The sequence below is a fragment of the Diabrotica undecimpunctata genome, chromosome 4 (genome assembly GCF_040954645.1).
Source record: "Diabrotica undecimpunctata isolate CICGRU chromosome 4, icDiaUnde3, whole genome shotgun sequence".
Taxonomy (NCBI): domain Eukaryota; kingdom Metazoa; phylum Arthropoda; class Insecta; order Coleoptera; family Chrysomelidae; genus Diabrotica; species Diabrotica undecimpunctata.
This window is the reverse complement of record NC_092806.1, coordinates 124,685,507-124,711,836: the sequence shown is the minus strand read 5'-3', so window position 1 is coordinate 124,711,836 and position 26,330 is coordinate 124,685,507. Positions and strand designations below refer to the sequence as shown.

The following is a 26,330-nucleotide window of genomic DNA, read 5'->3' as shown; positions in this document are numbered from 1 at the left end:
TCGCTACCCGTTTAATACTTAAACCTTTTAAATGTACTTAGTGTGTAGTAAAGTGTAGACTAGTTATGCCTGTAAAGGCGAGCAAACAGTTTTGTTGGAAGAGGATAAACCGGCAATTTGTGTGTATAATTTCCGTGTAATTTGTTTTTGATTAATAACAGCGAGTGTAGGGCGCAAGCAAAAATTTTAAAAGACCAACAAGCATGTACAAAATTGGACTTTCCAGATTATGTCTAGGGATAAAGATTATTTTAAAAAACTTAAACGCAATGCGCAGTATTTTTTTTTATTTATTTATTATTTAATGTCGTCCGAACCACTGAGGTTATAGACGACAACAATAAAAAATACATATTAGAACAAAGAAAGATAAATATTAATTACATACTAACATGGAAGAAGATTGTTATATGTAATTTGTGATACAGACTAGATTTTAGTTTAAATATCTTTTATGCCTATAGCCGTTAAAAACTTTATAATATTGTTTAGATGATTGTTGTCATTAAGAAGCTCGCCTATGTCGCTGGGAAGCTTGAGTTTACTTCTCGTTTCCTGAAAAATTTGACATTCGGTTAAAATATGTTTTACTGTACTGTTGCTTTGACACTGGTTGCAGTATGGAGGATTGTCTCTTGTAATTCGGTAAATATGTGTATGGCGGGTGTGACCAAGTCGAAGTTGAGAAAAGATGACTTGTTTTTTTCTAGGTAACACAAAGGCTTGTTTTTGTAAAGCATTGTCTTTAATTTGCCTTAGTTTTTCGGAACACTGCGACCATTTGTTTTGCCACGCACAACTAACTACGTTTTTTAAGCAAAATTTAAGATCACTTGGCACTATTTTATTTAATTGCACTTGACCATAACTTGTCGCTGCTTCGTGAGCTAGACAGTCCACACTAGGTAGTGTTGACATTCAAGAAGTATACGTCTTACGGAAGTCGTGGTGTTGCAGTACTGGCACAAAATAAAATTACTGGAATTTATTAGGTACCCATGTGTAAGGCGTGTGTGCCCTATTCTCAATCTTCGAATGATAGATTTGTCCTTTCTTTTCATTGGTGAGAGAAAGTAGAAAATGTTTGGTTGTAGAACGCTTAACTTGGTATTGCTTCTTTTTCAATGATCATTCCAAAGGTCCATTATTTTATGTTTGAGTGTTCTTTTTAGATATGATAATGTTTAAATGTCTGTTGTTACGTTAAAAGAACATGCTTGTTTTGCTGCTTGATCGGCTTTTTCGTTACCTGGAATACCAACGTGTGATGGGACCCACAATATTGTTACTGTAATTCCATTAGTTTTAAGACGATTACATATACTCTGGATTTCTTGAACTATTGGGCGGATAGAATGTATGTTTCTTATAGACTGCATGGAGGACAGAGAGTCCGTACAGATTGCTATAGTTTTATCATCGTTGAGTAGAGTTTTCACCGCTTGTAGTATTGCATATAGTTCAGCAGTATAAATACTGCAATTGCTGGAGAGTCGATACACGTTGACGGTGGTTGTAGTCGTTGTAACAGCACAGCCAAAATCTTCTTCAGTCTTAGATGCGTCTGAGTAAAGGATCTTATCGAAGTTGTATTGATGTAGTATTTGATATAATCTTTATTTGATAATAAAAGGTAATATTTCATTCTTATTACATTTGGAAAAATATAATAAGAATATTAAAAAAAAGAAAACAAAAAGGCTAACGCAGCAGTTTAAAATTCTAAATGAATCTGCGGCTTAGACTAGAATATGCTGGTGTCTGATCGGCCTATGGTGGAGCAGTACGGCAAGAGATAAGGGCTTGCGGCTCAGTGATACTGCTCCATAGATCCCTACCGGAAGGGCGAGGCGCCTAAATACCGGGTATATATATATATATATATATATATATATATATATATATATATATATATATATTATATTTGGATAATTCGATATTGAAATTTGGAAGTTTACATATCCATGGAGGGGTTTGAGGGACAACAAACTGTTGTTTGGGTCTAGTCGACAACAGAATGATATCTACATAAGGAATTAACATATGTATAGTGGACGGTACCATTCTAGGATTATTAATAACTGGTAATTGTCTCTAAGGTTGCTTGTGGGATTTGTGGGATTTGCTGAAACTCGCCTAAATAGAGCAGTAGAAGTTGTTGTCGTCGTTTCGAAGGTTCGAAACATTCTGCCTGAATCCCTTCCACCGGACTGGATCGAAATGCTCCTAAACAGAGTCGAAGGAAGGAAAGTATTTTGGACTACATTTAGTGAACGTAGTAGTGATTTACTTAATGACATGTAGAGAACACCACAATAGTCAAGTTTGGAGCGAATAAGAGCTTGATATATTTTTAGTAATGTTTCCTCATCGGCTCCCCAACTATAATGAGCTAGTGGTTTAATGAGATTCATTCTTTAAAGGCAGCTACCCTTAAGTTCTCGAATGTGTGGTCTCCAGGAAAGTTTTTTATCGAAAATAATGCCGAGAAGCTTTATTTGGTCTACTACTTGGAGAACATTTCCATTCAGAGGAATGGTTGGAGATTGCGTGTTTTATCTTCTGGTAAAATGAATAACTTTGGATTTGGATGGGGAGAAGTTAAGGCCGGATTGACTGGCCTAGTTGTTTATATTACTTAGCGTGTTTTGTAGTAAAGTATTTGTGCTGGATGTGACCTTTCCATAACAGAATAATATTATGTCGTCAGCATATATTCCGTATTGTACAGGGTAGTTTATGAATGAACTAAAGTCGGTAATACTAAGGAGAAATAGTCTGCTGCTTATAACAGACCCTTGTGGGACACCGTTTGTGGTTGTGTGTTGTAGGGAAGTTTTGCTATTAGTAATTACTTTAAAGGATTGCTCTGTGAGAATTTTTTATAAACGAATATATATTACCGGATAGCATGTTCTGGTTTAGTTTGTTTAGTATCACAGAAATCGGTATAGGGTCAAAAGTGCTTTCGATATCAAGGGAGATTTCAATGACTTCGTTTTTGTTAGATACCGCAGTCGCAATTGTTGATTTCAGAAGTACAAGATTATCCATGGTGCATTGATTTGGTCTGAAGCCTGATTGAAATAGGATTTTATTTTGTTTAAGGTACCAAAATAATCTTTTATTAACCATTTATTGTAGAAGCTTACATAATGTACAGGTGAGAGATATTGGCCGTTATGACTTTCGCCTTTTTTGATAGGAATCGTTTGGAATTGTTTCCGTAGTGACGGGAATTTTTGGGAAGACCAAATGTTATTGAACAGTTGGAGTATTTTCTTGTATGTATTTTGGTGAAGGTTTTTAAAAAGATAGAGGGAATATCGTCAGGGCCTGCAGCTGGGCATTTTGTCGAAAGCATGCCATCGTTTAGTTCTTGCAAACTGAAAGGTATATTAATGGGATGATTAGTATTGCAAGTTTTTTTCCTTTATTCTCTTTATTTCTGACCATACTTAAGTCGGTGGGGTATCTTTGGTAATAGAGCTGGTAAAATGATTCCATGAATTTTGTTTATTGTTTTTTATTATGCGTTTTGTTTTTGCTCTGAGCCTTTTGAAATCTATTAAGTCAGCTAGAGTGCGAGATTTTCGGAATCTGTTTTAAGTTCTTTGCTTCCTTGAATTGCGATGATGTTTGATGATTGCTATGTTTTGCATGAGTCATCCCACCAGGAAACGTGTTTTTTATTATGGTAATTTTGTATTTGCCGATACACTCCTTTGAGGACGAAACTATGCAATGATTTAGTTGTTTTATGTCTTCGTCTATGTTTTTTTGATATTTGAGTACATCTGTGCGTCCTTTTACAGTCAGTTTAAAGAGTTTTAATTAGTATCTGAGATTTTCCATCTCGTTTTTGTATATTTCAATTTGACTGCATTGTTAGTAATGATAATGGGAAAGTGATTGCTATCGAATAAGCTGTCTAGAGAATGCGAAGTTAGTAATGGATGTATTTTTGGATCACATAAGCTTAAGTCTATTGATGAGAAGCATTCTGACTGAATATGAAAGTATGTACTATTTTCGGTATTTAATATAATTAATAATCAAGTCAATATCAGTATTGTTAATGACATTTTCGATTAATTTACCTCTACCATAGGTATTTGTGGAGAGCCACATAGTGTTGTGTGCATTAAAATCTCCAACCATAATAAATGGGCCAGAAATTTGAGATATTAGGTTTTCTAATTCAATGCTTGTCAATGAATAATTAAGAGGAATATATAAGCTACATACTGTGATTTGTTCTGGACACCATGCTGTTATAGCAACAGCTTCCAATGCAGCGTTTAGGTGAAGTTTACACACCCAATTCTAATAATGCAATAAATTAAATAAAAGAGTATAAAAGCGTAAAAACCTCCATTTTAATATCAGCTATTTTCTAATTATTATTACCGATATAAGTTTGGTTCACATGTTTTGGTTTATTTCCTATAATAAGAATAATGACAATTTACAAAGATCTAGCGGATCTACTGTAAAAAAATATTGATTAAGAAACGATTTTTCAGAGGAAAGTGCAAATATAGCGTTTATTTTTTAAATTCTACATAAACTTTGCTTTGTTATATTTAGTTTCTAATCAGCTCTACCTACATACCTCTGTTCTATTTGTTTTGTTTACTTTTCACTCCGATCAAGTTATCTGTTTTTAATCAGTTTCGTATGTTTCGAAACAAAACACAAAGTTTTATTGTTTTCCAAGCCTGTTAATGCTATTAGCTAATAACTTAGAAAATAGTTAAAAGTTTCCAATAGCATCTCGCTCGATTCGTCGGCATTTCGAGGCTTCTCTTGGTTTTCCATTTAGGTTGTTAGCGAAGTAGGTTACTTTGTCAAAATAAATTTCCAACCAGTGTGATTGGACTTGAGAGGGAGTTCCCGTTACTTTAATGGGGCTTATATACGGTTAATTGTTTGGGGGTTTGCAAGTTTTTGTTCATGGAATATGTTCTAGTTACATTAATTTTCAAGCGTAGTCATTAAAAGCGTATATACATAGAAATACAGCTACTCAGGGTGAGTTAGAGTTTACGGTTTGTTAGTATTAAAATATGGAAAGAGGTGGCTTTGGTTTAAGTGACTAATGAAATTCTGTTTGAAACTAATACGTATTCATCGAAAACTTTAGCATTAGCATGTTTGGATATGTCACACAAAAGAGTTTTTGCTTACACAGCGTATTCTCTAATTGTTTCAAAATTATTTAACATTAAAACAAACGATAACTTTTAAGCATAAAACAAATTGTTTAATCTCATTATTCTGCTGATGACTGTTACCTTTTTCTATTAGACAGCTGGTTTTAGCATTTATTTTAATTATGGTCTAAAACACTTGTTTTAATTACCTTGGATAATAGTCTAGGAAATGACGGTTTTTTCTCACAATTCTTTTCTCAGAAGGTAGGTTCAAGATTTATTTAACTACGTTTACAAATTTTACATTTGTTTGTAGCAAGTCAATTATATGTATAAGTAAAAAAGATAATATATAACATACACAAAATACAATAGGAGATAAAAATACATTAATACGCATAACATAAAATTAAACATAAAATATACAAAATAAGACGTATACCAACATAGTGAGTACATCCATGTTCATGTTACTGCCTTGAAGTGATCAAAGTATTCACTAACAGAGTAAAAAGCAAATCTCAAAAGGTATCTTTTCAGACTTACTTTAAATTTATTCATCGAAAGTTGTTTTAAATCCTTAGGTAGGACATTGTATATATTATAGTCAATTGAGTTTTTTTGTGATTTACTCAAACGATACTTAACTCTTCTGATATTATTTGTACCTCTTGTGCTATAGTTATGTAAGTCAGAGTGTTTAATTAAAGTACTAGCGTTTTTATGTATTTCTACATTAACGCTGTATAGCCATAATGTTGGCACGAGCATTATCTTATATTTAATAAACAAAGGTTTGCAAGATTCCAAGTAGCTAACTTTTGCAATTATCCTTATTGCTTTTTACTGCAATTTAAATATTGTTAGGGCATTGCAAAAGTTTCCCCACAGAATAACACCATAGCTTTAAAATGAATGGAAAAGAGAAAAGTGCGTTATTTTCAAGACATCAACACGTAACAAGTTTTAATTGTATAAGTAAAAATAAGGTACCTACTAGAAAGTTTACCTTTAAGATGGTCAATATGGTTATACCAAGTCAATGTGTTGTCAACTGTTAGGCCCAACAATTTGACATTATTTTTTTCAACACTCACATCGAAGGTAAACGAAAAAATTAAATTTTGAGTTTTGTTATCATTTTGTTTAAGTTTATTTGCTAAGAATCAAAATTGAGCATTGGAATTTACATACTCAGACGTAGTTTCTAAAACTGATCGATTTTTATCAGAAAAAACAAAAGTAGTGTCATCTGCAGATAAAACTGTTTTAAATAGAGCCATGAAATTGGGCAAATCATTTATTAGCAAAACATATATTATAAATAATAAAGGGCCCAGAACTGATCCTTGCGGAACTCCATGTTTTACCTACTTAATTTCAGATACGATTTAAATAGATACGATGAAATTGGTTCCAAAAGAGTACCTCTTATACCGTAAAAATGCAGTTTTTTTAACAAAATATCACGAGAAACACAGTCGAACGCCTTTGGAAGATCACACAGCGTTATGGCAAAGTGATTATGCTTCTCAATGCCATCAACTATGGCACTCATCACATCTAAAAGTGCATGTGTTTTGGAACGATCCTTTCTAAACCCATATTGTAAATTAGTAAAAAAGTTATTTGTTTCGAAGTACGATATAAGACGCTTCTTCAGAATTTTTTCTATTATTTTACTGAATATCGAAACGATGGAAATTGGTCTATAATTAGGAAAAGACAGTTAAGATTTTATTTCACGTATAGGGAGCTTGCGCATCCGTTTATACGTATTTCAGCCCAATAGGCATCATCAGAACGGCTTTCGCAAGCGCTCTGAACGTGAAATAATTCTTCTCTGTCTTAGGAAGCAACTATAACATGGCTTCGTATAGACGCAATGTAGCGACATCTGATAATAAAATCGTAGACTAATTTTCGAAACCAAATTCAAGAATTCCGCTTTAATCTGTGCCTTCTAAGAATTGCAAGGCAAAAACAGACGTTGATAAAGGTGTTAAGAGAGACATGGGGAATCTAAAACTTGCATTCCACAACATATCTTTTCAACTAAGCAAAATTCTTAGCGAATTGGTTTCTAGTACTCGTACAGAGTATATCGAAATAACAAGGAAAAGACAGTTAAGATTTTATTTCACGTATAGGGAGCTTGCGCATCCGTTTATACGTATTTCAGCCCAATAGGCATCATCAGAACGGCTTTCGCAAGCGCTCTGAACGTGAAATAATTCTTCTCTGTCTTAGGAAGCAACTATAACATGGCTTCGTATAGACGCAATGTAGCGACATCTGATAATAAAATCGTAGACTAATTTTCGAAACCAAATTCAAGAATTCCGCTTTAATCTGTGCCTTCTAAGAATTGCAAGGCAAAAACAGACGTTGATAAAGGTGTTAAGAGAGACATGGGGAATCTAAAACTTGCATTCCACAACATATCTTTTCAACTAAGCAAAATTCTTAGCGAATTGGTTTCTAGGTCTATAATTGTTTACAAGGTCACGATCGCTCTTTTTAAAAATAGGAACAATCTTGGAGTATTTAAATGAAGTTGGGAATATCCCGATTGAAAAAATACTATTAATGAGATGTGTTAAAGATTTAGTAATTATTTCACTAGTGCCTTTGATAAAAGATGCGTTTAGCTCATTAGTATCCAAACAATTTGAATTTTTTAATGTTTTTATAACTGTGGGCACTTTTTGGTGATTGGTTGGAGATAGAAAAAATGAATTCGATGGAGCTGGCAATTTTTGATAGTTCAAAATTGTGTCGTCTAGTGTATTTGGAAGGGATTTTAGTTCTCAGCAATTTCAACAAAAAAAAGTCACAAGATATGTTGGTTGTTGAATTATGTAAAATATTTGTTTTATTTAGCTCATAGTTAATTACCTTCCAACACATCTTGGATCTACTCTTTGAAGTTAGTATCAATTGATCATATGCCAGCTTATTCGTTCTTTTCAACTCAGCATTGTAATGGTTTTTATATCTTTTATATTCGCTATAATGTACTGGGTTTTTAGTAGAATCAGCAAGTATTTTATATGTTTGCAAATGATTTCTCATATTTTTTAAGTTGTCATTGAACCAGTTTACCGGACTTCTTCTGTCTTTGATAACCAGTTTTTTTAATGGAAAATATTGCGATACTGCAAGATTATAATTATCTATTAGAAACGTTGCTAGGTAATTTACATCAAGATTATCGTTAAAAATGTTCCAGTCTAACACGGATAAAAAGTTCCGCATTTTTAATATAGCCTTCTGCGTAAAGGCTCTAGTGCAAACACTTGACTTTTGCTAAATTGATGTTAAGCTTATTAAGGTTAGTTCGAAAAAATTAAATTTTTAACTTCAAAACCCTAACTATCATCATACAATTAAATATTTTGTGTACTTATTCATTTAAGTAGTCTTTATAGTTATTTTGTAACGTATTATCTAATTAACGGAATTTTAAATAAAACGCAAAACTTAGAAACATTGCTTTATGTAAACACAAGTCACTAAAAACACGGTAAAAAAGCGAAATGTATGACAACAATAATTTTTTTCTGTTTTTCATTTCTCTTGCTTTTATTATTTTCTCCTTATTTGTTCACGTTTTTGTTGTTTTTGTTGTAAAGTAAGCCTCTATAGAACGATCTAGCCCTTTCAGATGTGCAAAACTGACTCAAGTGGACCAGATCGTTGAATTTTTCCTTAGAAATTTTCTTTAGCTCTAAAAAACATCTATACGAAAAAAGAGAAAAGAAAGGGAATTTAAAAAAAAACTCACCTGTATATAATTTTGGTGGCAAAATAAACTGCCTCTCGGGTAGTTCATCAGAATTTGTAAATGGTTTGCGTATAATTGACGTCTTCCATTGTCCATTATAGGAATCTCGGTGTTTGAAAATGCGTGGATGATCTTTCAGTATTTCCAGTTCTCTGATTGGTCTTAATTTATATATTGGTTTAGTTGTTAATTAAGTTATTAATCTTCTGCATAACTAGTCATATTTTTATAGTAGTTTTAATATTATTTAGTCCGGCCATGATCCCACCGCCATATTGGTATCACCGTTAGCCACGCCTACCTACGCCGTTTTTAATACACACGTTAATATGCTCATAGCTTCTCCATAGATTCTAACTCGATGGTAAATTTGGTCCAAGAATAGTAACCAGTTTCTTATAAGTGATTGATCGACCTCTACGACATCGAACGGATTTGATTTTACTTGAAACTATCTAATTTCCGTGTACCAATCTTCAGGAAGTTCAGCCATAATTTTTTGGTTTATCACACCCATATCTCGATCGCACTCCATGTAAGAATGACCTCGCATTAGGAAAGTTACTTTGATTGAGTCCAACCTTTTTGCAGTATTAACTACATAGTGAAGAGAACGGAAAACAGTGAAGTTTTTATTTTGGCCGCCACATGAATCACAGAATATGTGGAGGTGACGACCTGACAGATCGAGCTGAACAAAGATAAAATCGTGCAGAGATAACACTACTTCGTTTGAACCTTTGCCTCCTATGGTTTCTGGAAAACAATAAAATGTAGCATTTCCTGTTGACAATACATGAATGTTAAAGGAGTGAAGGCCATTATCATTTGTATTCATATGTTCATGTGAAAGTAATTTCAGTTAAATTGTTTGAATTTTTGCAGGGAAGTAACATACTGATCAAAAGGTATCATCGTATCATGATAGGAGTAATTAAAACTATTTTCGTACTGTTTTTCATGCGGCTGCTTTAAAAATATATACTACTGGCCACATAATCCCATTTAAACTAATTTTAGAAAATTTCGCCCGCCGCCATTTCCTAAAATTATTTTAAATATTAAAATATAAAAACAAGCAAAAATTTATATAAGCAATTTTGTTGTAGCAAGTATGCAATACTAGTTCTTAAGTTTGCTAATTTCCTACCCTCATAAACTTTTTTCTTTTCAGGACACAGTATGGCCCCAGATAACCGGTACACCTCAGGGAGAAGACTTGTACTGTCGATCCTATGCCTACAAGCTATTTGTCTTCAGGTTACCAGTGGTAAGTTTTTGAGTTTCTTTTGCACATTAATTTATTAAAACCTACACTATTTCAAGACTTTAAAACAAACTTAAAGAATTTGTATAGATACCTATAGAAGTTTTAAACATTGCTATTACTCTTTTTTCGGCTACACACAAAGAGTAATACCTGTTTTAGTCAGGTCGTTTACATCGGAAGTTTAGAGCTAAAGGAATCAGCATGTCACTTGAGTGGCGGCACTTTGATGTCTATGTTCCATTTTGGTCACAGCGCATCCCAAATTCGTTTCTCACGCTCATATGAATGATGTGTTATACTGCTTAATAGTATTTTTGAATACACTGCTCGAAAATAAATAGAAAAATTCATTGGCGACCTAAAATTGAATTATAGTCTAAGATTCAATATAAGAAAGACCTTTAACCGATCTGTTTAATGGATACAAATTATTTGAATGGTAATTTAGTATGTTATCAATTATAAAAAATAAGAGGTGCCCGATAGAATGTTGTCCAAACTATAATTAATTAATAATTAAAAAATAACTTTAAAGATATTTTATTCAGTACAAAAATAATAAGAAATATAAATATTATATTTGTAAAACATTGATTAGTTTTGGTCTCGTTTTGTCTGCAATAAATCCTGTTGGTTTTAAGTAATCATCTAAATGCCAACCACAGTTTTCAGGCTGGAGTTTTGTACATTCCGACTCAGCTGGATTAAGCCACATGGAATTAACATACACTTCTCAACAATTGAAGTGGATATTATAAAAATGTGTATTTATTTTTTGTTCATAAGGTCAAATAGAAAAATGAAGTGATTTAAATAAAGATTTATTTTTAATTCGTATTTTCATACAGATGAACCGAAGGAAAGAAATTCTTTAAGAAAAAAAAATAGAAAATAAACAAAAATTGTAAAATTAACAACCTAAAATTTCTATTCCTGCTCAATTTCTCATATCCCGAAAGAAAAAATTAATAGTGTGGGTCCACCTCTGTGTCGCCTTAGTGCTCTAACTCTATTTGTAAGACATCTTATTAAATTATTGATGAACTGCTGCGGTATACGTTCCCAAATCGCGCGTAATGTATTGGCCAACTGATCTAAGTTTTGGGGCGGTTGAAGGAGCCTGTTTTGTTGCCTAGACATTTCGGCCCAAACATGTTCAATGCAATTCATATCAGGTGAACACGGTGGCCACTCCATTCTTGTAATGCCATGAGCTTCTATACACTCGTTGAAAATTCTCGCACGGTGAGAGCGAGCATTATCATCAATCAGAACAAATTGTTCGCCTATTACACCAAAAAATGGAACAACTATTGGTACTATAACTCTGTCTCGATATCGTGTAGCAGTCATTGTCTCATTAATTAAGACGACTAAGTCCGTGCGACTGTCAAAACATATGACTCCCCACACGCAAACGATCCACCTCCAAAAAGAGTGGTTGGGACCCTCAGATTTTCATTGTAACGCTGTTCTCTTTCCCTCCACACCAATATTCGGCTATTATTCGTATACAAACGAAATCTGGACTCGACAGTAAAGAGACAATTCCTCCAATTTTCGAAATTCCACTGATAGTGTTCCATCGCCCAGCGATATCTGCTTGCACGCTGCTCCCTAGTTAGTCGTGGATGGGTAGCGCGCCGTCTAGCCCTTAAATTGGATGCAAGTAACCGTTTTCTGACAGTTTGACTGGAAATCGCTCGTCCAGTAGCATGCCTGAAGATACTGTTAATTCTGCAAGCCGTGAATGTTGGGTTTTCTCTTGACGTCAGAACTACAAAACGGTCTTGCCGACGAGTTGTAGATCGTTCTCTTCCTCCTCCATGCCTGTATGTTGCAGATCCAGTTGCTACGTACCGATTCCATGCACGACTTATCACACTTTGTGACACATTTAGCCTCATAGTCACCTCTTGTTGAGTTATGCCTTGTTGGATCCAACGAACTAATTGCTCGAGCTGCACTAGTTCTAAACAGACGTTGCGGCATAATCTTTTTGTGATAAATAGATTTCTTGACTTATTGACAACTGGTAAAGCCAATACAAGCACTTTTATACGAATGATATATTGATGTTTGGAACAACATGTCTCTCTTTGTACGAGATAAGGGCCGATAAGAATAGGGAGAAAAAAACCACATGTAAAAAATATTGGCAATAAAGATAGCATATAGAGTATAGTACAGATAATTATTTTAAAAATAGTTTTATATGTTCATTTTAGGAATTTTAAAATTATCCACTTCAATTGTTGAGTAGTGTATTTAATCATAAGAACCTTTGAGATGTTCTGAAAAGCAAAATTAAAGATTTCAAATCATTTAGAAGTTAAAGAGCAATTTGAAATAAACTTTAATTATTGTTTACTTACTGCCAGTTTCTTTGACGTTCAGCATCACATCGGCAACTTTTTTAGATGTATAGAAGGCAAATATCTAAATATTCCAAAGCACCTATATAATTTTCTACTACTACTATTTTCACTAAAAATACTTAATTTTTACCATGAAACGCCAAAAATAATGACAAAATAAATTTGATTGTCGCTACCACACTTTAAAGTACTTCCCTCCAATATTTTTTTTCATTTATCATTTATTTTCCACTTCAGTGTCAATGCGTTCGGTAATTTCAGATCTTGTTATAAAAATTAAAATATAGTTAATTTGGTCACTAGAATTTTCATGATCTGACAATTTTTTATGTACGTATATCCAAGTATAACCCTTGAGATGACAAAACTTATACAAAAACTAATGTTGCACTGCAAGATACCAGGTTGACATAGATTGACTACATAACTATCAGTGAGCGTTACAGAAATGCAGTAAAGTCTGTAAAAACTTTTCCTGGTGCCGATGTTCCATCTGATGGATTTTATTAGAAACAATAGCTAGATCATTGCAAACAATTTAGAGAGCAATTTTGAGAATTATGAACAACAAGAATCCATCGAGGATCATTGGAACCAAATCAAAACTATTATAAGCAACTCAAATCCAAAGTTAAAAGAGAACAGCCAAAAAAAGCAACAGTGGATGAACGATGAGATTTTGAACTTGTTGGAAAAAAGACGCAATTTTAAGAACCAAAACGTCGAAATATATAAAGTAATTAATAAAGAGATAAGGTCTAAAATAAGAGCTGCAAAACAAATATACTTCGAAAACAAATGTTTAGAAATTAAAGAATTACAGGGAAAACATGATTCATTTAATATGTATAAAAAAATAAAAGAACTGACAGGTCAGAACAAAAAACGTTGATAGAGACGGAAAACTGATTATCACTAATTTGCATAAAATAGACAGATGGAAAGAGTATATTGAAAAACTGTTTAGTGATGAAAGGCCCGAGCTTGAAATTAACGAATTAGTTACAGGACCTGACATAACTATGGACGAAATTGAACAAGCAATACGATTAGCAAAGGCCCGAAAAGCGACGGGACCAGATGAAATACCGAGTGAAATAATAAAGCTCTTCGAAAGTTCAGGTAAAATATCTCTCCTTTATTTGTTTAATAAAATTTATGAAACTGGTTATCTATATACCAACGGATCGGCGGCTATCGACTTTTGTGACGATACATAAAAAAGCAAATGCAAAAAGATGTAGTGACTACCGAACCATCACCTTGATGAGTCATGTTTTAAAGAAATTTCTACGAATTTTGCACTCTAGGATGTACCAAAAAATAGAACAACAACTTGGTGACACACAGTTTGGATTCCGCAATAACCTTGGAACAAGAGAAGCACTATTTAGTATTCAGGTTATGGTACAGAGATGTCAGACATCCAGTTTATATGTGTTTTATTGACTTTGGGAAGGCCTTTGATCGAGTAAAACATACTGAAATGATAGCCATTCTTCAGCAGGTAGGTACTGATGATAAAGACCTACGCATTATTAAAAATCTTTACTGGCATCAACGTGCAAACACTTCTGACACTTCTGAAGAGCTTCAAATACGAAGAGGAGTAAGGCAGGGCTGCATTTTGCCCCCGCTACTATTTAACATTTATTCGGAGTTCGTTTTCAATAAAGCAGTGGATAATGTTCAATGTGGTATAAAAATGAATGGCGTCAATATTAATAATTTGAGATATGCGGATGCACAGTGTTAATTGCAAGAAATGACGAAGAACTTTAACATTTAATTAATAGGATTACCACAACGTGTGATGAATATGGCCTTAAGCTAAACACCGCAAAGACAAAGGTGATGGTCGTCAGTAAAACGCCAATAAAACCGGAAGTGGTAACGACTTATGGTGAACAACTGGAGAGAACTAACAGTATCACTTACCTTGGTTGTAATCTAAATGAGAACTGGGACATGAGTTAAGAAATTAGAATACGGATAGTGAAGGCCAGAGCTGCATTCTTTAAGATGAAGGAACTGTTATGTGGAAACAATATTACTTTAAGTCTGAAAATTAGATTAGTGAGATGTTATGTGTTCTCTACTCTTTTGTATGGTATCGAAGGTTGAACTTTGATGGATACACTTCTCAAGAAATTGGAAGCCTTTGAAATCTGGGTGTATCGGAGAATCCTACGAATAAGTTGGGTGGATAGAGTTCGTAACGAAGTTGTTTTGCATCGGATGGGAAAAGTTACGGAAGTCGTCAAAACAGTTAAAAATCGCAAACTTGAATATTTTGGCCATCTTATGCGCCACCCCGAGAGATATAATATACTCCATTTAATAATACAAGGCAAGGTAGACGGAAGAAGATGGCTAGGTCGAAGAAGAACGTCATGGCTTAGAAACCTGAGAGATTGGTTTAACAGATCCTCTGCATCTCTTTTCCGAGCTGCCGTCAACAAAATTACTATAGCAAATTTGATAGCCAACGCTCGATAATCGAGCTCAGCACATAAAGAAGAAGAAGATTCCAGGAGCAGTGGAGGAAACGAGTATTCGGAATGGGAATAGACATTGGCGGTGGTAAATGTCTAACAACTCTATTTTCGCAGATGATCACGTAGTCGTAGCGAATGATGAGGAAGACATGGACTACACATTTAAAAAAATTAAAGAAAGAATATGACCATTGGGGCCTCAATATGAATATGTCAAAGGCAGAGTATCTTAAAATAGGAGATGATAATAAAGATCCATACTTACAAATTAGAAACACAAAAACATGCAATGAATATAAATATTTCGGATCTATAATATCTAAAGAAGGCACTACCCAAAAGTGCCATCGAAAACAAAACGCAGCAGGGAAAAAAAGCGGTAAACATTCTAAACTCTCTACCATGTTCGAAATATATTAGACAAGAAACGAAAATGATAATCTATTTAACCTTGGTAGAGCCTATTATGACTTATGCGGCAGAAATTTGGCAGATCACGAAAAAAGATAGAAAAAGAATAGAAGTAGTAGAAATGGATTTTCTAAGAAGAGCGTGTGGTGTATCCAAAAAAGATCATATCAGGAATGAAGATATTAGAAGGGAGACAAATACTGTATATTCTAGTGTAGACAGAGATGACACGTGAAAACTAGTGTGGTATGGTCACGTGAAGCGAATGAATGAAAATAGATGGCCAAAGAAAGCTTTAAATAACATACCACAACAAAGAAGAGGAAGGGAAAGGCCTTCAGTTGCCTGGAAAGAATCTTTTTTAGGAACATATGATAAAATTGTATTGTCACGAGTAAAATCAAATAAACACTTATCAGCTTCGTAATTTTTATTTGGTTGAGATTGTAAAAATTTCTCTCGTTTTCCTACATAGCTAAGTCCAAGTTTTTTTAGTTCATCAACTAGCTCTAATGAGGTCAACCAATTATCACCAGTGACATTTTGATTACTATTGGTAATTGGTTTCACTAAAGCAAGTACTGATCTTGCAGGTATAGATAGTTTTTGGGGATTAGGATCATTTGTTTTACTTGTATATACGAAAGCATTTACCAAATAATGTATTTATGCGTCACACAAACACATTATCTTGATGCCGTATCCGTCTGGTTTGGTTTTCATGTACATTCTGAAAGGGTATTTATCTCTAAACCCAACCAGCATCTCGTCCATTGTAACATATTCGGAACAGGTGTAGTTTGCTATACTGTAAGATATAAAAGAGTTAAATAAATAGGATACTGCTTTAAGTCGATCTCCATTGGCTTTTCTTTGTTCTCTTATTTCATGATTGTCAAACCTTATTGCTGTGAGAAGAAATAAGAAGCATTCTTTTGGCATTGTAGCACGAAAAATTGGCCTAACTGAAACACTTGTCGAAAATAATAAATCGACATTCTCATGATTAGACTTCAATACACCTTCTTCTTCTTCAGGTGCCATCTCCGCGACGAAGGTTGGTAATCATCATAGCGATTTTAATTTTTGGGCAGTAGCTCTAAATATATGTTTTGAGCTGCATCCAAACCATTCTCTCAGGTTCTTAAGCCATGAAATTCGTCTTCTTCCGATGTTTCATTTTTAGCCATCTATCTTTCCTTGCATTATGAGTCGCAAAATGCCATAATTCTCGCCCCGCATCACATGTCCGAGATACTGTAGCTTTCTTTTTTTAATTGTAAGTTCAATAAAAATAATTCACAAAAGAATATTTAATAAGTTAGAAGAGGACATAAGCGCCACACAGTTTGGATTCAGAGGTGGACTGGGAACACGGGAAGCTTTGTTTGGTCTGAGTGTGTTATTGCAAAGATGTTTGGATGTAAACCAAGACCTCTACATAGGTTTCATAGATTTTGAGAAGGCCTTCGATAAAGTCAGACACCAAAAGCTGTATGAAATCCTAAGAAGCAAAAACATCGACAGTCGCGACATTAACATCATATCCAGGTTGTACTGGGAACAAACAGCAAAAATGAAAGTTGATAATGAGTTAACCGAAGAAATTGAGATTCGTCGAGGTGTGCTTCAGGGTTGTGTGCTTTCTCCACTATTATTCAATATATATAGCGAAACAATATGTCAGGAAGAGCTCCTAGAGCAAAACATTGGTATGAACATTAACGGAGAGTTAATTAATAATATATGATACGCTGATGACACGCTAATAGTGACAGATAACCTAGCAAATTTACAGTTTTTGATGGAAAACATAAACACCCATACCATTAAGTATGGTCTAAAACTGAACATCAAAAAGACTAAATACATGATTGTAACAAAGAAGCTATACACCAGTGTGAATTTAACCATAAATAATCAGCCAGTGTCAAGAGTTACGTCCTACAAATATTTAGGGGTTTGCTTCACTGATCATAATGACCAGACAAGAAAAATCAAGAGGTGACTAGAGATAGCGAGACAATCGTTGGTCAAAATGAAAAAGTTTCTTTGCAGCCGGGACATAAATATAAACTTAAGAACGAGAATGTTAAGGTGCTATGTTTTCTCCGTTCCGCTGTACGGCATGGAAGCCTGGACACTGAAAAAGATAAACATCAAAAACATTGAGGCATTCGAGATGTGGTGTTACAGGAGAATGTGGAAAATACCATGGACAGAAAGAGTAACAAATCAAGATGTTCTGCTGAAGATGGGGAAGGAATGCGAAGTCATAAAGACCATACAAACGAAAAAACTGGAATATCTGGGCCACATAATGAGAGGAGAAAAGTACTCTCTGCTTAGATTCATAATCCAATGAAAAATCTCGGAAAAGAGAAATGTGGGACGTAGGAGGATTTCCTGGTTGCGAAGTTTAAGGGAGTGGTATGGGTGCAGTTCAATATAGTTGTTCAGAGCTGCAGCCAACAAAGTAAAGATTACTGTGATGGTAGCCAACCTCCGATAGGAGACGGTACTGCAAGAAGAAGTTGTTCTGACTGGCCCTGTACAATCGAAAATAATTTTATTTAAAACATTTTTTATGCTCCATATGGGCAAATTGCGTTTAAATGCTTAATTCACCAACGCTTTTGTTCAATATCACACCCCAAAAAGAGGTGGTCAAAATTTGATCTAATCCTTTAGGTAGGAGTAAAATAATAGATGAGTTGATTAAGTAAAGGTGTAATTATCCCAAAATAACAAAAATACAAAATTAAAAATATCAAACTAAAAAAGAGAACCTATCTACTAAATTTAAGAATATTACTAACTTGGATAAATTAAAAGTCTATTATAAAAAATCTGCTGTAATCTTGAAACTTTGGGCCACGGCTCAGTAGCCTACTATACAAATCAGCAATCTCCTACACAAATTAGCAATCTTCTTAGCACTGTTACAATTTAGCGGTAAAATTACCATTACAGAGCAATCAGAAACCATATTACGGATAAATCTTGGTTTTCTAAAATGGAATCGACAAAGGATATGACAAGAACTATATGCAGAATGAGATTTAACCACTGTCTTACACCATCATATATGTTTAAAATGAACCTAGCTGATAGTCCACAATGTACTTGTGGTAAGATAGGTAACCTACAACATAAAATTTTGGACTGTTCTCTTATATCTAATAAGATTAATAATTTTTTAAATTCGCTGTATTTTTTGACCGATGTCCACCATCCCATTAATTTAAATTATTTATTAACATTAGAAAACAATGAGTTCTTATATAGATTATTGTATAAACATGTTTTAGATATTAAAGTCAAATTGTAATTGTAAATATAGAGTAAGTATTTCTTTGTAATTTGTTAGAATATAAAAAAAAATACTAAAAAAAGAAAATTAAAAAAAATAAAAAAAAATAAAAAAAAATAAATAAAAATAAAAAAAAGAGAAAAAATGAGGAACTTGGACAGTCCACAGTAAAGTAGCTATTAAAATAAGTAGATAGCTGCAGAAGAGTTTGCTGTGGAACTCTGAGGACCTCATCACCTATTTTATATATAAATGACTAAAAAGCACCTAATAGAAAAAAAAAAAACTAGAAACAAATTACCAAAAAAAAAGACTATGTATTAGATATCAATACTACTTAGTAATAGATTTAGGATAAGATTGTATAAGAAACAATGACTAATGAAAAAATGAGTAAAAATTGGAATATTGGCGAATGGATTTAGTGTCCGCAGTCATATAAACCCAAACAAACAAACAAACAAACAATTTAGCGGTATAATCACTAAATAAATGGATCTTAATGATCTATGCTAAATTTTACACTTAGGTGAGAATTTTCCTTACTCACTCTTATATAAATTAAATGGAGTTAAGGTACAAGTATTTTAACCAACACTTATTTAAGTCAAATTACAAACTTTTAACATGTGCTTAACAAATTTTGCCACAAGTGTGTACAACTATAATCTAAAAACTTTAAAGCACATCAAAATGATGAAAATCATAGAAGAAATCATGACCCATAAACGATGGTTATACATAAGTATAAATGTGATAAATAAATAATTAATAATAATTTGGCTTATATAAGTTTTTATCTGATATTGGCAAGTATATTAACAATAAATAATTATACTAATAATATCTAAATTTACCGTCCTAGTTTCTTTCATTCTTTTGTGGCAAAGAATTTATTCTCCATTACAAAAATTAGAACTGCCTAATCTTCTATCTTTAATCACGTTCACTGTATTTTATTTTTTATAGCTTTAAACCTTTAAGCGATCTCGACTTCAAAATTGCTAAAAGTATTAGCAGATATAAGCGAGGCTGCGGAATTCCTGGTTAGTATCACTCCATGCCTTTATCGCAACTGTTCGACTTAAGCGTTTTTCTCATTTTTTCCTGCAAGCAATTTACAGCCTTAAGCGAAATATGCATTTACGTCTTCTAATATTACCACTCTCATCCTGAAAATTCTCTTTGGAAAATGCATTCAGGAATTTCAGCTCAAATATTTTGTACGTATAGTATGTAAACTGTTTAACATATATATATATATATATATATATATATATATATATATATATATATATATATATATATATATATATATATATGTTAAACATATATATATATATATATATATATATATATATATATATATATATATATATATATATATATATATATATATATATATATGTAAATATGTAGAAATTATCAGGTGGTGGTCTATAATAAAAATCTTTGTTTTTTCTAAGAACTCAATATTTCGCTGTTTATTTAATAGCTTCCTTAGGAGTACCCTGTAAAACAATTTTAACATTATAAACAAATGACGTACAAATAAATTTAAAAACACTTACAGAAATTTATCAAAGCTTAAGGCATCAGGAAGGTATATAAATTACTATTCAAATCATACCACCCGTCAAAAATATAATACCGCATTAGGTATAAAAAACAGGATAATATCCATTGTTGATGACAACCTTTTACAAAAAAATCTGGAGATATTATACAAAAATTTTCGCAACAAAGGCTATCCTAAACAAATAAGGAAAACTGATTTACAGCAGTAATTTCTAAGATGATCCCGTCCAAGATTCTAAGAACAAATCAATCAAATATAAAAAAACTCCCCTTTATTAATGTCTAACTCATTTTATCATATCCCTATTCAAAGATTTTCCTAATATTAGTATAGCTAAATATAATACCATGAACAGCAACTATTTTCAAAGATCAAACACCCAGTCCCAACCTTATTATAGAAGTCATGTTGTTTATGAACTACCGTGTCTAGGATGACAAAAAAGCTACACTGGTCAATCACAGTGGCTAAAATAACGCATCATAAAACATAAAATTGATTGTCAGAAAATTTAACATGTTAATTTCCCCAAAAAAACAAAATGCATGGTTATAACAGCAAATTTATTTAGATGTTAATTGGAGCTGGAAGGTAAAATAATAGGACAAGAGATGGAGTTAAAATATCTAGGCATCACATTATCTAGTTATGGAAAGCTCACAACAAAAGAGGAAGATCAATAGAATAGAGCAAACAGAGCCGCAGGTTACCTAAATATAACAATATAGAGAAATAAAATATAGGGAAAGAAATGAAAGGCATAATTTACAAAACATTGATCATAATGACATACACGGCAAAAACGCAACCTGATACAAAGAAAATAAAAAGCAGATATAAATACACTTAAAAAAATTTATGGGAAAATACTATGGGACAAAGCTAGAAGTACAGATATGCGACATAGATACAAGGTGAAGAATATCAAGGGCTGGGTAAGAAATAGACGAGTAGAGTGGAAGTATCATATGAGCCGAATTACAATAAATAGAGTAGTAAACAACAAAAACATGATTTATTTAACCTCCATAAAATAATTAAAGAAGCGGCAGGCTTATATAAATACAAGAACACTGGATTCCTGACAGATAATCAGGGAAACATAGTACTGGAAATAGAGCATAAAAGAGATATTTGGATTAAATACGTGGAAAAAACTTTTGAAGATATACGAAGTAACACTGGTATTACAACAAACACAATTGCGAATCTGGACCACCATTTACAGTTGAAGAAGTAAAATATGCCATTAAAAGCACCAAATATGGTATAGCAGTAGGCCCTCATAATTTTCACTCAGAATTCTTAAAACTTATGGACTATGATGGCATAAAATGGTTGACAAATATATTTAACCGTATATATGATACGGGCGTGGTTCCCCAAGAGTGGTTAGTGTCAACTTTTATAAATCTTCCAAAAAAACCCAATGCGAGAAAGTGCGAAGACTATATAATTATAAGCCTTATGAGCCATTTACTTAAAACATTTCTAAAGGTCATTCACAAAAGAATATATACAAAATGTGAGGAACAACTAACAAGAACACGATTCGGATTTCGTGATGCTCTGGGAACACGGGAGGCCCGTTTTGCTGTACAGGTGCTATTTCAGAGATGCAAGGATGTAAATTGTGACATATACGTATGCTTTATAGATTACCAGAAGGCATTTGACAGATTAAAACATGACAAATTAATGACTCTAATGCAAGAAATTTTAATTGACAACAAACATCTTAGAATGATCAGAAACATTTACTACAATCAAACGGCCAAAATCAAAATAGAAGACCAGTTAACTGATAAAATTGCAATAGAACGTGAAGTACGACAGGGCTGTATTTTGTTTCCATTGTTGTTCAATATTTATTCTGAATGGGTATTTAAGGAAGCTTTAGACGGTTATGCGAAAGGAATACTAATAAACGGTGAATGGTTGAATAACATTAGATATGCAGATGACACTATAGTTTTTGCCGATAATCTGGATGACTTACAGATATTAACAAATCGCGTAACAGTAGTCAGCAACAGATACGGACTAGCTCTTAACATAAAGAAAACCAAATTTATGACAATTAGTAAAAAACCAATACTAAACGCTCAACTTACAATCAACCAACAGAATATCGAAAGAGTCGAGCAATATACGTATCTAGGCACCAATTTAAATAGCCAATGGGACCACTCAACAGAAATTAAACAGCGAATAATAAAAGCAAAAGCAGCATTCGTTAGAATAAGAACCATTTTCAACAGTCGAGACATATCATTAAAAACAAAATGCCGTCTATTGAACTGCTACATATTCACAGTTCTGCTCTACGGAATGGAAGCATGGACACTGACTGTTACATCTATGAATCGGCTCGAAGCTTTCGAAATGTGGTGTTATAGGCGCATCTTACGTAAATCCTGGGTTGACAGAGTTACTAATGTGGAGGTCCTGCGTAGAATGGGGAAAGAATGTGAAATGCTCATGACCGTCAAAACTAAAAAGTTGGAATATCTAGGACATGTAATGAGAAATCAAGAACGTTGCGGCCTTCTCCAGCTGATTCTCCAAGGGAAAGTAAATGGTAAGAGAGGACCGGGAAGAAGACGCATTTCCTGGCTTCAAAATTTACGAAAGTGGTATAACACGACTACCACTGAACTGTTCCGCGCTGCAATAAACAAAGTAAAGATAGCCGTGATGATCGCCAACATCCGGAACGGATAGGCACTTTAAATGTGTAAGAGACGGCAAGTAAATGTGGCAAGAGACGGTTCCCAATAGGAGGACGTCAGTATAAAGACCACGAAAACGATGGAACAACTTACTGGAGACACATTGAAAAACAGACAGAGTCATGTCTACATAAAACGAAGAAGAAGAGGGATTAGGAGTTGTTAGTTAGAGAATCTATTGATTTTTTTTAGCCTTTTATAATGAGTATTCTGTTGGCTCTGTCGTCGTTAGGTTTTTACGGTAGTTGTTAATGCCCAAATTCTTGTAATTGTTAAGATTCCTTTTTAGTTTTATCGTTGCTCTGTTAAGTATTGCCTCATCTCGTGGTGACTTTGTTCTTTGCCAATCTCCAAATATAAGTGCAGTTTCTACCTTCTTTTATTAGCAATTTCAGGTTTAATGAGTGCTTGTAAGTCATGATTATTGTAACACATATTTTTCTTTGATTAGGCGTAAATTGCCGTGTGTCTAGCTGTACTGAACGGGTGAAGTGTTCTACGGCTTTGTCAATTTTGGACCTAGTTTTCAGTGAGATATTTGATTGCGGTTTTTTTATCTAAGACGGTTCTAAAGTTGTCCTCGTTATTATGGTTATTACTGAGAAACTTTGGATTGTCTCTTATAACTGCTTCAGGGATGTCATTTCAGAAGAGGAGAGTAGTCAAAAGATAAGTCAAAACATGACTTATAGGCAAAATTATTTTTGGGATGCTTTTGGTAACATAGAAATCGATCAGATCAGGCATTTTGTTTCTGCATGTAGGCTAGTACGTAGACCTTTCAACAGGTGGTAAAGGTTATTATTTTGCATATCTTTGAGGAGTTGTCGTCCTTTAGAGCTTATAATGCTAGATCCCCAAAAGGTGTGTTTGAAATTATAGTTGTCAGTGTTGGCAAGAAGTCTGTTACCAAGTTCACTTAGAATTTTGATTAATATGTTTACCCTTAAAAAAATTATGTTGAATAATACTTTGTACGAACCTGCAACTACCGTCTTCTATGACAGTTAGATATAAAAACCAATTTATGGGATGTATTAGCTTCCAAAACATATTCTTGTATAATTTCATTACAATTTTGTCAGTACTTTTGGCAAAATTGTAAAAAATGTGTAACATTTTTTTTCTTTAACGCTCTTAATCCTGAAAACGAATCGACAAATACTTGACATTGTCCTGTTTCTAGACTACGTAAAGTTAAAAGTAAATAATAATTATTTTATTTATATTTTCATATATTAGAAAATAGTTGTTTTAATATCTCTGGACTTAAACGTAAACAAATTTATTAAAAATCCTTTGTAAAAGGTATATAATTTTTAAAAACCCAAATGGGTTGTTATAGACAAAACGTTTTCGGAATCCATTATTCCATCATCAGTGTCTAGGTGCACATGAGTGTAGCCACTAAATACATGGGTAAAAACCCGTTAACAAAAATTTAGTTACATTTGTTTTACATTATATTATATAAATTGCTAGGATGCTAAAGTTACCGTTGGATTAGGTAACATGGCGACATATGACTCCACGTTGAAGTTGCAAGTCCTGAGACGGTGTGTCTACGAGGACTTAATGGAAGCAACTAAGTCTCTAACTAACTAAGTCTAACTAAGCTAACTTAAGTCCTCGTAGACACACCGTCTCAGGACTTGCAACTTCAACGTGGAGTCATATGTCGCCATGTTACCTAATCCAACGGTAACTTTAGCATCCTAGCAATTTATATAATATAATGTAAAACAAATGTAACTAAATTTTTGTTAACGGGTTTTTACCCATGTATTTAGTGGCTACACTCATGTGCACCTAGACACTGATGATGGAATAATGGATTCCGAAAACGTTTTGTCTATAACAACCCATTTGGGTTTTTAAAAATTATATACCTTTTACAAAGGATTTTTAATAAATTTTTTAATATATGGTATACAGCCAAATACAGGAACGTAGATTCCTTGTGGATTTTAAACGTAAACATTTCGTCAGAATCAGAATTTATGTAAAACAGAAAGCTTATATGTAAGCAGGAAACACTGATTGTAGTTTAATTTCAAAATTAAATAAATGAACGCAATAAATAAAAATAAGAATGCAACAAACTGTAGCAGATAAAAGCTTTGCGCACGCTACTAAGAAACTTGCAAAGAGAAACAGCTACATTCCTGTAATTGCTTCTTACTACTCACCTTTAGTTAAATGAAATGTTCTCCAATTTTCGCCAAGGCAAAAACGTAAAAGGTAGTCTTTCCAAGTGGGCGATAAAGTAAATTTAAAACTAGTCGTTGAGAGTAAGCAGATATGAGAATTTCAGTTTGTTTTATTGCAGTTTTACCCTATTCTGTAGAATCTCAGCTTTACGTCTCGTTGTTTTTCTTCTAAACTTGCCATAATATTTTTGTTGTTTAGCTCAGTAAATATCTTTGATAAAATACAATGAAGCCTTTAAATTTTAAAGTTGGAAACTTTATAGTGTGTATTTAGGTATATATACACACATATAGATCTATTATTATGTTATTAATTTTTTTACTGGATTAATTAAGCAAATCAAAAACATAACTTAATTTTTCTCAGGGTGAAAAATCTCCTTATATTAAACCTATGTTGTGTAGGTCCAACGATTTCCTAGTTGTCCTTTATCGGGATAGAGAAAAACTAATAATAATAAAAATAGTATGCTACAAAAAATTGGTATTCTTTATTTTATTTAAAGAAGAATAAAACAATTATCAAATTTTGCCGTTATGTTATCAATCAGCGTAAATGAATACAATAAAATTTACACAAAAAGAATATTTTAAGTCTTCTTGAAGACAAAACCAATTTAAAGCCAATTTCAATGAATATCTTTAAAACTTTTTATCTTTCTGATTTTTCAATATTTACTTTATTGCAAAAACAAAACTTTAAAAACATTTAACAAATAAAATCTACCCTTGAGTTAAAATGGTAACGACAATAATGTCAACCAACTTTATTCACAGTTACAAAATTTTCAATTCTGAAAAGAAAATCACTGACCTTTCCTTCGTAGATTGTATTTGGACCATACCCAGAACCGTCCACGCTCCACAGCAATGTGATCTGCCACTATTCGCCTCGACTTTCTTCTTTTCGCCAGACCAGATCTTTGTGCTAAGGCAAATACTGGAAAAAACCAATGAATTCAATATCGACACATACCATCTTTTCGTAGACTTTAA

At 33.1% G+C, this 26,330-nt stretch overlaps 1 protein-coding gene across 3 annotated transcripts in view; it reads left to right on the top strand.

Annotated features, from left to right (window-relative positions):
- LOC140439959 (tolloid-like protein 1) overlaps nt 1-26,330 on the top strand; it is a 740,970-nt gene that overhangs the window by 279,594 nt on the left and 435,046 nt on the right. For all 3 annotated transcript variants that reach the window (XM_072530156.1, XM_072530155.1, XM_072530154.1), the window contains one exon: nt 10,118-10,213. In XM_072530156.1, the coding sequence (XP_072386257.1) occupies nt 10,126-10,213 (88 nt within the window). In that variant the 5' untranslated portion in view covers nt 10,118-10,125. The remainder of the gene's footprint in view (nt 1-10,117; nt 10,214-26,330) is intronic.